The sequence below is a fragment of the Mustela erminea genome, chromosome 2 (genome assembly GCF_009829155.1).
Source record: "Mustela erminea isolate mMusErm1 chromosome 2, mMusErm1.Pri, whole genome shotgun sequence".
NCBI lineage: Eukaryota > Metazoa > Chordata > Mammalia > Carnivora > Mustelidae > Mustela > Mustela erminea.
Window position 1 is genome coordinate 16,367,217 of NC_045615.1, and position 13,386 is coordinate 16,380,602.

General features: G+C 47.1%; 1 protein-coding gene across 6 annotated transcripts in view; it reads right to left on the bottom strand.

Moving 5' to 3' along the window:
• Positions 1-13,386, bottom strand: part of PTK2B (protein tyrosine kinase 2 beta) — a 121,120-nt gene that overhangs the window by 44,169 nt on the left and 63,565 nt on the right. For 5 of the 6 annotated variants that reach the window (XM_032332348.1, XM_032332347.1, XM_032332352.1 and 2 more), the window contains exon 2: positions 12,406-12,646. In XM_032332348.1, coding sequence (XP_032188239.1) covers positions 12,406-12,609 — 204 coding nt within the window. In that variant the 5' untranslated portion in view covers positions 12,610-12,646. Of the gene's footprint in view, positions 1-12,405; positions 12,647-12,776; positions 12,868-13,386 lie in introns of those variants that run through there. The other variant, XM_032332349.1, reaches the window with a different exon arrangement.

The following is a 13,386-nucleotide window of genomic DNA, read 5'->3' on the forward strand; positions in this document are numbered from 1 at the left end:
GTGTTAAATAAAAAGCTATTATTAATATTGGATGAATGTGCATTCACTTTATAAATTGTTGGATTCCATCTGCGAACATTTTGTTGAAAATGTTTGCATTTATGTTCATGAGAGGTGCTGGTCAGTGGCTTTCATTTCATATATATTGTTCGTAAATTCATTATAGAGTTGTAAAATAAATCTCTTAAAAAATAAATGTTTTAGTTCCACTGTTATAATAGACTTGGTCGTGCAGATTAGGCATAACAAAGTCCTACTTAATTGGTGAGAGCAAACATCATCTTCTAGCCTGAGACAAATGCCGCAGTGTATACCTATGTGCTTGGCACACGCATTACCAAGTGGAGACCTCATGCCCTATGTAATTGGAAGGGGAGGTGAACCATGAGAGACTATGGACTCTGAAAAACAATCTGAGGGTTTTGAAGGGACGGGGGGTGGGAGGTTGGGGTACCAGGTGGTGGGTATTATAGAGGGCACGGATTGCATGGAGCACGGGGTGTGGTGCAAAAATAATGAATACTGTTATGCTGGAAATAAAAAAAAAAAAGAAAAAAAAATAAATAAACTCTTGTAAAATATAAAACTCTAAAATTAAAATGCTGGCTAGACAGTGAATGCCACAGAGCCAGACTGAAGAAGAATGACCAAAATTCACTCAGGGCCTGATGAAAATGAATTTGAATAGGTATTTTGGCTTCTAGATCCTAGAAAGCAGACCTCACTGATGTAGCCACAAAAATATAATGTCCAATTATATAGACACTCAAACGTTGAAATGATGATTAAGCTTATAAACCTTACGCTGGAACTCTGCAGCCATAGGCAATTTAGAGATCACTTACTTTGTGTATAAATGAAGAAAGTGAGACATAGAGAGGCCAAGAGACTTGCCCAAGATGATACAGGGAAGCCAGCTGAAATTCTATTACCCCTCCTACACATTACTATTTACGAATGCCAATCTTCCTTCTAGTCTACTTCCTACTTGGTGTCTACGTCAAGTGATCTGGAGGATTATGGATCTCATCTGAGTACTCTCTAGGCATTAGTTCATTCGTTCCTTCCTTCATTCATTCCACAAACAACTACTTTGTATTAGGCTCTGTTTAGGCACTGGGGATAAAATGGTGAATAAGGCATAGTCCCTGCTCTCCAAGAGGCTACCTTTCCTTAGGGATGGACAAGAGGCAGTTACTATATAGCCTGTCAAGTGTGGATAGAGGAAATGGGTGCTTTGGGGCCACCTCCAACCACCTGATGCGCACTCACAGGCTTTCTCTTCTCTTTTGCCCCACCCAGCTGTCTCCTGTCACTCTTTCATAGACCCTTCAACACGCTGAGTATCTCATGAATTCTCAAACCCTGTAACATGACCTCATACCCTGGGGCTCACCACCATCCAAGTGATTTTGATAATCCTCCTTTAGGGAATGAGAGCAAGATGGGTATTCTGCTGGCAGAGGTCCTCTGAGGCTGTGGCCAGTCCCAGTACCCCAAGATTCTAATTCAGTGAATTTGGGATGGGATTTGGAAAACTGGTACTTAAAAACTCCCTTGTGACTCGGATCATCTGTCACGTAGGAAGATCGTGGTAGTGGTTATATAAACCAGACTTCCAGCCCTATTTACAGGACCTCTTGGGCATTTACTGCCACAGACCAAAGACATTACCCCCTGTAGATACCAGATCAATGAGAAACTCTCTCTCCTCTGCTGGAATTTGGAAGTGAGATGTGGAATTCTAGCCAGTAAATCTCTGTTGGCTTTATAACTGGAATCCATCATCCATCCATCCACATATCCATCCATCCATTGTTAAACAACTACACATTAATTAATTCTATTTGGGGAAACAAAAGCAAGTCCCCCCTCTCCTGGAGCTTATTTTCTACTGGGGGGGGCAGTGTTAAACAAAAAATACATATAATAATATCTCAGATTCTACTAAGTGCTAAGAAGACAGACAAAGCAGATACAGGCACCAGAATGAGAAGGGGCTGCTATTTTACCTGGGGATGGCCAGCAAAGTCCTCTTTGATAAAGAACATTTGAATGATCCCCAAAGGAGATAAGAGAGAGAGAGGGGTGGCCCGAGAAACCGTACCACATGGAGCCCTCTAAGGTGTGCAGCCCCAGAGTGCTTTGCATTTGAGCAACTGTGAAGAGGCCAGGGAGCTGGGGTGAAGAGGCCTGAAGAAAGTGACAGGAGGAAAGGCCTGAGAGAGCTAGGCCAGGTCTTGGCAAACCTTTTCTGTTAAAGTCCAGGTTGTAAATATTTTAGGCTTGAGGGCTACATGGTCTCTATCGCACCTTCTCAACTCTGCTGTTGTAGCTCAAAAGCCGTAGACACTATGTAAACAAGTGAGTGTGGCTGTGTCCCGATAATACTTTATTTACAAAAATGGGTGGTGGGCCATCACTTGCCAACATCTGTTGTAGGCTGATGGATTCTACTATGAGTGAGAAGGTAAAGTTGGAGAGCCCAGAGACTGGACAGTTTAAAGGAGAGCGGTGGGGGGACCCGGGTGGCTCAGTTGGTTAAGCACTGGACTCGTGATTTTGACTCAGGTCATGATTTCAGGGTTATGAGATCGATCCCCCATCAGGCTCTGCACTCAGCAGGGAATCTGCTTGACATTCTGTCCCTCCTGCTCTGGTCTCCCCTCCCCCCACACACGCTTTCACTCTCTCTCTCTCAAAAATAAACAAATCTTTAAAGGAGAGTGGTGGGAAAAAAAATAAAGGAGAGCAGTGAATATGGTCTAACTTAGATCTCAAATATAGCTCTCTAGCTGAGCGATGTTTAAAAGACTCCCCGCTGTCACTCTTTGCAGAATGGACCACAACGGGCTACGGGCAGAAGCAGACAGGAGCCAAGTGTGTCACTCCAGGTGACAGGTGTTGGGAAGGAAGTGGTCGGAGCCGGATGTGTTTTGATAGCAGGGTTGACAGGACTTCCTGATGGACTAAATACAGAGGGTGAGAAAAAGAAAGAATTCAAGAATGACTCTGAGATCTACAGCCCGAGACACGGTCAGCTAAGAGAACAGAGTAGCAGTTACAGGGGCTGGGAATGACGGGAAGGGAAGCAGAGTTTGAGGAGGAGATTATGAGTGTGAGCCTCCACACGGGAGTCAGCTGTCTGGGGAGACAGCAAGGAGCCAGGTGGATACTGTGCTGGAGGCACAGGAGGAGGTCATGGAGCTAGTGCTACAAAGTTGGTCCCCAATTTCAAGTCATGTGACTGGATGAGATCTGGGTGAGGGACAGACCAGCCTGTGGTGTCACATAGCCTGACAGTGTCACAGGAAATATCCCACCAGGGCACAGGCTGACCACAGGGTGCCCAAGATTGAGGACCCCAGACAGCAGTGGGGACAGGTGGCGTCAGTCCATGTTCTGTGTCATTTCCCGACAACTAGCCTTGCTTCTGCGTGGGTGTGTGTATGCGTGCTAAGTGCTCTCAGTCAACAACGTACTGTACACATGGGTCAGAGGTACCAGTGATAGACACTATGATCCTACCTGATGCATAGGGTTGAAGGATGACCCCCCAAAAGATATGTCCCTGCTCTGCTCCCCAGAACCTGTGAATGGAACCTCATTTGGAAAAGAGGGGCTTTGCAGAGGTACTTAAGTTAGGGATCTCAAGAGGAGACCATTCTAGACTCTCTGGGTGGCTCCTAAATTCAATGACAGGTGTCCTTCTAAAAGGCACACAGATGAGAAGCACAAGGAGAGGAGAGCAGAAGGATAAAGAAGGCCAGGGCAGGCACTGGAGTGCTCTAGCCCCAAGCCAAGGAAGCCTGGAGCCCCAGAATCTCCAACAGGCGAGGGAAGGGTCTGCCTTCGAGTCCCACCAACCCTTTGATATGGGCCTTCCTGCCTCCAGAGAGAGAACACATTTCTGTTGTTTAAAGCCCCCAGAGTTTGCGGTGATCTGTTGCCTCGGCCCTTGGGAACAAATACAATAGCTCTACAAGTCCCAAGTTCTCAATACACCTAAGGGATAATTTTAAAAGAGGGACTGAAGAACAAAATAACGAAAGTTAGCATTACTTATCACTCTGAGAGCGTTCATTCTGATGCGACAAAAGCCTCTCTCTAACAGGGACATTCAGCAGCACAACTGCAGATTAAAAATAGAAACGTAAGCACAGGCACCTGCCTGCTAATTTGTCGATATAATGAATGTAGGCCTGCGGATAAATACAGAGAGGCTGAGAACTCCGTGTGTTGGCCCGGCGCTCACTTCTGCAGGCATCTGTGGGTGGGGGGGCGGGCCGCCGGTAGGCCTGCTGCACAGGAAATGGGGAGGGGGTGCACAGAGGGGGAGGGGCTTGTCCAACTGCCTTCTTTCTTTCTTCCTTTTTTTTTTTTTTATAAAAGAGGCAAATTTGTTCTTTCTTCTTCTTTTTTTTTTTTTAAGATTTTATTTTTTTATTTGACAGAGAGAGAGCACAAGCAGGGGGAGTAGTAGAGGGAGAGCAAGAAGCAGGCTCCCTGTCGAGCAGGGAGCCCGATATGGGACTTGATCCTAGGACCCTGGGATCAAGACCTGAACCAAAGGCAGAGGGTTAACCATCTGAGCCACCCAGGTGTCCCTGCCTTTTTTCTTATAGCACCATGAGTGGCTCTGTGGGAAGCATCTGTGGTCTCCCAGCTGAACTCCTTCCCCTCAGGTTTTCAGGGACAGTCCTCACACGTGACAGGCTCGCCTTGCATGGCACTGATCTCATCCTGGGGCCCCACCTTCCTGACTTCATCTGAACCTAATCACCTCCCCAGGGCCTCATCTCCTAATACCACCCTGCTGGAGGTTAGGGCTTCAACATATGGATGTGTGGAGGGCAGCGGAGCCCAAACATTCAGTCCACAGCACTGCGTGTCTGGTTAAGGGATGGGTTTAAACTTGAAACTAACAAGTGTCAGCGGGGACAATGGGTCTCAATATCTGAAATGTGCCTTTCTGGGAATATTCTTGAATGTATCGTACATACGATGACTGCTGTTGGGATGCCTGGGTGGCTCAGTTGGTTAAGCGTCTGCTCAGGGTGTAATCCTAGGGTCCTGGGATCAAGCCCCACAGGGGGTTCCCTTCTCAGTGGGGAGTCTGCTTCTCTCTCTGCCTCTGCCCCTCCTCCCCCTGCTTATGTACACATATATTCTCTCCCTCTCAAATAAATAAAATCTTAAAAAAAAATGAGTCCTGGATTTCTAGCGGAGGTCAGTGAGTACAAGTGTGTGCAGAGCAGGCTGCACTTGGGGTTGGATTCTGCCTTGCTCACGCACCAGGCAAGAAGCACCACCAGCTGACTCCACAGCCCGGAAGCCTTGCTTTGAAGGGACAGGACTCAGCCAGACCAGGTGCAAAGGGCAGGGCAAAGGTTGCCTCAGGCTCTCTCCTTCCTGGGGATGTCAATGTGAATTCTTAGTAGAGGGACATTTCAGGACAGAACAAGGATGAAACTTGAACACGGCTTTTCAGCAGGATGAAGTCCAGCTGAGGAAGAGGGTTTTGGATGTGGGGTTCTCTTCCCCCCAACACTCTTAAACACACCCCATCACAGACTAGTGCCCAATTCTCTGCTTGAGGCCCTCTTGTGTGAGACACAGAAATCCCAGGATGAGGAGATAGCCCATGAACAGAATGGGTCAGCTGACATCAGCCAGGGAGAGAAAAACACCATGAGCCAGCAAGTCAGGATGTCGGGCAAAGAGAGGAGGGAATATGGCACCTAGAAGTAGGTGACCATGTAATTTATCCTCCGAATCATGATGCTCTTAAGATTGGCAGGGGAACAGTCCTTAATCATCTCTGGACAGGGTGTGTAAACCGGGACTATCTGACAAATCAGCATGTAAGGTCAACCTACACGGAAAAGAATGGGGGGGGGGACAGAGAATGGGGCAGGGAAGGGGAGAGCAGAGGAGAGAGAGAGAGAGGGAGAGGGAGAATGGGAATGAAGGAGAAGCTATTAAGAGTCAAAGAGAGACGCCCTGTGTGGGCACGTCTGGGTGGCACTCTGCTAAGTTGTTTACGAAGTGTTATCTTAACCTCTTTCCCAGACAAGCAAATTAGCATGTTAGAGAAGGATATAATGATATAAGCCTCCACTTGCAACAGAGATTCAGAGCTCCCAAACAAACACAATTTCCTAGGAATATCAAACAAAAGGGAAATGGAAAATCAAGAAGAGCAAAATACATTTCTTATCCAGCACTTGCTCAGTTCCCTTCAACACCTGCCTGATTTCTGTGGGATCCTCGGCCCAAGGGCCAGTGTTGTTTACAGGGCTTTTAACAGCCTGGAGAACACATCACGAGGCGATTACAGTCTCAGAGAAAGCCGTTGAGAATAAGAAGGAAAACATGAAATCAGCAAGTGCCCATGCAGTAACTCTGTTTGGGAGGGGTGTTACCATCTCTGGACTGTGCCAGAGTGACTCTCCGTTGCTTCTCCTGAATCAGACACAGCTAAGTGGGGGGTGTCGGCGTTTCAGACGTGTTCTTATGGAAGGACAAGTGCTTGGCTAGCTGAGCACAGGGAGGCTGGTGAAAGAAGAAGGAGCTGGAAGTAGAAAAACCCTTCAAAGCACAAAGGTCCCCTAGGGAAGGAGGGTGCAGGAAGGAGTCGGAGCAGAGGGTAGAGGGGCCCAAGAGTCTCAGGCAGGACCGCTGGGTCTGGACCTGTATGCAGCTGGAAACAGAGTCCACAAACGGGCCTTGAAGAGCAAGGCTGTTCCTGGACGTCTAGACCAAACTGTTCTGTATTTTATGCTCTCCCAGGCCTCCTTCTTCCTGTCAGAGCACTTGCCTCTTGTAAAGGTTCATTCATTAGTGTGAGTCAATGTTAAGCTTATTCTGTTTTGAGTATGATGATAACCCCAGGCCATACCCAGCATGGTGCCAGGGACATGGGGAACTCCACAGATATTTGTGGAATGGACCATGACATTATTCGGGATGCTGAATTAATGATCTCACCCATAGCTGGGGCTCCAACCCCCACCCAGAGGCTGACAATACTCAAATGTCCATCTCCAGCCCTGTTCTCTCTTCCAGAATTGTGTATCAAAAAGTCTACTCCATGTTTTCAAGTGAAAATGTTAGAGCATCTCCACTGTACTTGACAGGTCCAAAACTGAACTTATGAACTACCCCCTCTGCAACTGGTTTTTCCTCAAATATTCTTCATCTTAGGGAGTGAGACCCTGTTCGACTGAACCAGGGCTGCCCAGTTCTTGACACCTCCCTCCTCTTCATTCCTGCATCTCCAGTCCATCAGCAAAACCTTTCATTTACACCTCCCAAATTCTCTGGATTATAATCATTCTGTCCATAGATCATGATGGTTAGGAGAGCAGGCTCTAAAGGTGGGGTGACTGGGTTTGAATATAGCCTCCACTACGTACTAGCAATTTGATGAACTACTTGGCACCTTGTTTCCTTAAATACAAGCTGGAGATAATTTAGTATGTGCTTCCTAGAGTTCTTTTGAGAAGTCACTGACATAGTACATGTGATGTGCTTTCAAAAGTTCTAGCTGCTATCACTACCACCATTCATCATCACCACCACCACCATCATCATCATTATCATTACCACCACCATCATCATCATCAGTCCTCTCTGTCACCACCACCCTCACCATTGATACCATCACCACCATCATCATCAATCCTCCCTGTCACCAGCACCATCACCATCAATACCATCATCACTGTCATCATCAATCCTCACTGTCATCACCACCATCACCATCAATGCCATCACCACCATCATCATCAGTCCTCACCATCACCACCATCATCAACATCAATATCATCATCACTATCATCATTATCACTATCAACACTACCGTCACCACCACCACTGTCATCATCAATCCTATCATCTCCATTATCATTACCACCACCCTCCTCACCACCAATCTCAGCACCAATACTATTACAAACATCACCACCACTACCAACACTATCATCACCATCACCACCACCATCATCGTCATCATTACCACCACCGTCATCATTAATCCTCACCATCACCACCACCCTCACCATTGATACCATCACCACTATCATCATCAATCCTCACTGTCACCACCACCATCATCATCACTATCAACACTACCATCACCGCCATCACTGTCATCATCAATCCTATCATCTCCATTATCATTGTCACCACCATTATCATCAATCCTCACTCTCACCACCACTCTCAGCACCAATACTATCACAAACATCACAACCACTATCAACACTACCTTCATCACCACCACCATCATCATTGTCATTACCACCACCATCATCATCAGTCCTCACCATCACCACCACCCTCACCATTGATACCATCACCACCACCATCATAAATCCTCACTGTCACCAGCACCATCAATATCACTGTCACCGTCATCACCATCAGCACATCATCGCTAAGATCATCATTATCATTACCTTCATGTCTAAGTTACCATCATCTCTTATCTGGATCACCACAACAGCCACCTAACATCTCTCCACAATCATTCTAGCCTTCTTCTAATCTATTTTCCACTCTGTAGCTCAAGTGATCTTTTAAAAATGCAGTCTCATGTCACTCATATGTTTAAACTATGTCACTGGCTTCCCACAAAAGATGGGATAAAACCAAAAATTTTTAGCTTAGTTTAAATAGCCAACTTTGGCATCTCTTGGTTATCTGCCTATATATTCCTTTGCTGTTCCCTCTGCCGCTAACACTGTTCCTCTTGCCTTCTCTTCTTTCCTTCCCTTTATGATCAAAACCTCTCTGGAGTGTTGGTTATACTCTCCATCTCCACTGTCCAACCAACTTTACAATGGCTTCTGTCCCCCTCCCCCATCTTTTCACTGAAATTGTTCAGCAAAAGATCATGGCATCTGTTACTGAAGCCAATGAACCTATTTTTAGCCTTATCTCACTTGACCTTTCTGAGTGTCTGACACTACTAACCACCCTTACCTCAAAATTTCCTCTGCCGTTGTGTCCGCTGCCTATTCTCTTGGTTCTTTTCATCTTTCCCTGGATAATTCTTCTTTTTCTTTCATCTGCCCCTTTTTCTCTATCATCCTTTTAGAAGATGCTTTCCCAGGGTTTCCAAACTGCAACTCCTTTTCATTTGCTCTATGCATGCTTCTATGGGTGATCCCATCCATTCACATGGTATCCATTGTATAATGGCTCCAAATCCTTCTCACTGGGTCCTTCCTCCCTTCTGAGCTCCAGGCTTATGCGCCTCCAAGGTGGTGTTTCACAAACACTTCAAACACAACACTTGTAAAGCTGAAATCTCACAACGCCCTTCCTGTCTCTGTTGGTATCTCAGTGAGTGGCCCCAATACCCAGTCAGTTACCCCAGCAAAAGCTTGAGTCATTCTTGTCTCCTTCCTTTCTCTCCCTCCCTACCTCCAGTTAATCATCAAATTCTCTTAACTCTGCCTCCTTAGATGCACTCAGATGTGTTGACTTGTCTTTGTTCCAATGCCACTCCCTTAGTTCAGGCCCTCATCATTTCCCGCCTGCACTATGGCCACAGCTCCCTAATCCATCTCCTGTCTCCAGCCTTTCCTCTCTCCTGCCCTTTCTGTACAGCTGTCAGAGTTTAGGGAAAACAGAGTCTTGAATGACTTTCCAGAGGACTAGTGGTCCACCTTTCAAAAGAAGGGTTTCTTAGGCAAATAAGAAACAGCTTAGTTCTGAAAACATCCCCTTTGTAGCCCTTTCTTAGTGATCCCCCACACATATCAGCATATTTAAGGCTCTGAGAAGTCTTGTCACAAAGGATCTGTATGGAATTGTTTAAGCACGTATTTCCCAAACTCCTTGACCCTAAAACCCATTCTCCTGGACATGCTTAATATCTTGCAGAACATTATATACTGTTTGAAAACTCCAGTCTGATCATCTTACTGCTCTATTTGAAAATAGGACAGATATGTGGTTAAACACTAATGGAAGACAATTTGAACTTTATTCTATGAGCAATGAAAAATCCTTGGAGATTCCTAAGTGGGGAAATGACCCAGCATTCAGGCAATCAATAGATTTCAATGATCCAGCTCCTACGATCAGCTAGGTGCTTCTCACCTCTAACCCTTACAACAGGACTACGGGTGGGCATAATCCCCAAGTGAGGGGACTGAAGCCAGGGTGGTCAAATATTGGTCTTACAGTCATGTAGCCAATGAGGGTGGAGCAGTATCCAGCTCAAGGTCTAGGTGACTCTAGAGCCATGGCTGTTTGCCTGCAGGACAGATAGGAAGTAGGAAAGTCTAAGGCTTGGACATAAATTCTTAGAAGGCTATCATTTCTTTTTTTGTTCTTCTTCACCTTTGTTCTCATGCCTTGAGTATAGCCATTCTTCCTAAGCTTGGGTCTCATTGCCTTTTCTGGAGGCCCACTGTATTTTTCCCCCTTATGCATTGAGCAAGTCATCAGTTCCAGAAAAGCCTCTCTCCTGCTTAAAAACTATGTCTTTCCCAAGTGCCTGTCCAGGGCCAAATTTCTTAACTTAATCTTCTAGGCCTTCTCTTATCTGCCCTCAACGTTCCCTTCTGACCTTGACTTTGAGGCTTCTCTAAATATTACTCATATTACCCTGCCTGAACTACTCAGCATTTAAGCAGCCTCCCTTCTTTTGTTCCTGCTGTTCCCCCCTCTTGGAAAGGACCTATCCTTTAGGGTCCCTTCACACTGTAATTCCGTTGAACAACTCCTGATCTGGACCAATCGCATGCTCGCAGGTTTTTAGCAGAAAAGGTCAGGGAGGGGCCGCAAAACTTGGAAAGCAGGTTAACTTCTGAAAATGAAACTAGTAAAACCCACAGTGGATGGCATCAGCTATCTGTGAAGATGATACACTCGAAGTCAGTCTCAAGAAGAAGAGAGCTAAGAAGATATGAAAACACCTCCCTGGAAGGGAGGAAGAAGGTGTCCAGAGCTCACCCTCAGGGCACAACTCTACCTACACATCTGGAACCATAAGATACACAAATAAGACCCTTATCAAATCAGTGACAGGAAACAGAGGGAGTAACCAAACCATGATCAATTGTGATGACCGGCCAAGGCGGTGACATAACCAACAACATTCTGCTCTGTGTACTGAATGAAGCCCAGCATGCACTCTAATAGATGGAAGACGGCTAAGGAGACAAATGGACAGGTGGAGAGGCTGCTGCCAGCACCAACTAGAAGAGACACTCACTCAGTTTGAGGAATACTGACTTTTGGGACAGGGGAAGGATTGGTGATGAAGGGATTGGAAATGGTTCATCCAGCTTTCTCAAATGTGGTGAGTTTTCCCAAAAGTACCCTCCTTCTTGTGTTCAAATGAAAAAGCCACCCTTTGAAAACCAGTTTGGGTTTCTTGGACATCATCAGAAAGGGATACTCTGGGCAGTGGAAAAGGATATCCTCATTGTATCTATCTCATGGGGCTATTGGGAGGAGTCAAGGAGGTAATGTGTGCTGAGGGATGGATCTAGGCTATACAGAGTAATTGTTCAATAAGTGTTTAAAATCAATCAGTATAGCAGTGCCTGGGCAGCTCAGTCAGTTAAGCGTCTGCCTTCAGCTCAGGTCATGATGTCAGGGTCCTGGGATTGAGCCCCATGTTGGGCTCCCTGCTCAACAGGGAGTCTGCTTGTCTCTCTCCCTCTGTTCCTCCCTCCCACTCATGCTCTCTCTCTCTCAAATAAATAATAATAAAAATAATCAGTGTATTGTAACTCTGCTTTTAATGACAAGCTCTTACACAACTGCTTAAAGTGAACTGGCTTCCTGGTGTCTGGGTGCTGGGATGATACTGACCACCCAAACCTACAAAACAGATTCCATAGCCTTGGACGAGAAAAAGCCAATGGAAGTATTGCCTCATAAAGGACTTGGTGACCATCCACCTGGTCTAGGGCATCTCTAGTTCATTATCATCTTCCCACTTCCTTTCTCTAAGTGCCAAGCACATGTCTTACAGCATTTTCTCGCTGTTTTCCATACAATCACTTGTGTATATCTCGAATCCCAATTCTATCAGAGCATATACTCCTTGAGGGTGAAGGCTCTTACATCCCTCGTGGAGCTCCAAAGGCCATAAATCTTTAATGAGATGAAATGAGTTGAATCCAAGACAAGGCAAATGATCTGGGGTTCACATGAAGCCCCTAAAATCTGTCCCTCCCCCCACCCTCTAGGAGGTTGGTTGCAGAGCCCTGGAGAGGAGGCCTGGCCCAGCAGGCTGAGAACACCTTCCCAGGAGTCCCCAGCTCAGGGAGCGGCTACAGGAGAACCTGGTGGGCTGAAGGAGGGCTGCTCAGCTGCTCGGGAAGGAGAGGGAGAGACAAACACATGAAGAGAGCAGGTCCTGCCTGCCACACTCACCTGGATCTCTGTCTGCACAGTGCATTTAACCAGTTTAAAGTTCTTCCCAGGGTTGAAGCTGTTGCTGTAGAAGCAGACCTTGAGGATCCGCACGTCTTCCTTTTCCACATCTACCGGCACCACCACCATGGGCTCCGGGGGGCCTTCCGGCCGACGTAACGTGCCCACCTTCACTCGGCTCAGGGGCTCGGACACCCCAGACATCCTCTCGGGCGGCAGCTAGGACCGGCACATCGCAGTCCTGTGGAGACAGCAGAGGGATAGCCCAGAAATGAGTCCGAGGAGGCCCACATGCCTCGTGCCCCAGGGACGGCTCCCACTGAGCTCCAGGACCTAGCAAACCACATATCCCCCCATTCTCAAAAACTCCCCTTCAAGGCATCCAGCTTTATGGACTGGGAGAAGCAGAAGCACAAAGGAGCAGTTCGTATAAACATCCGGGTCTGAAACCCGGCCCTCGAGCTCCCAGGCTGTGAGCTTTCTCTTCTAGAAGCTCCCTCTCTCCATCACATTTCTCCTCCCACACTGGGCTCCGAGGCAAGAGGCCCACACTTTGCAAAGGCAGCTGTGAGAGGGGGCGGCCGCAGCATGGTTCCAAGGCACAGCTGAGCAGAAAAAGCGAAGAGTTAGACACTAGAAAATAGCAGGAGAGAAACAGGGACAAGGGAAGAAGCAGAAGGGGAGAATGGGTGGCCTGGAGGGAGCTCAACAGACAAGGCAGGAAAGGGCCCAGGTGGGGGGCCAGTCCATCAGCTGATGGCTTTGTCTGCCCCCACCTGCCGCTGCCAGCCCTAACTTTTGGGCAGGAGGCCTCAGTCCCACAGGAACTCATCATACGGCACATTGTTCATGGTGCACAGGAGAATTTGAGAAGAACAGCACTCTCACAGCCCAGTTGGGAGGTCTTTCTGCCAGGTGGGAGAGGGCTGGGCTGGGCCCCTAGAACACTCAGCCCAGTTTGGATGACAGTTTGATCGACAC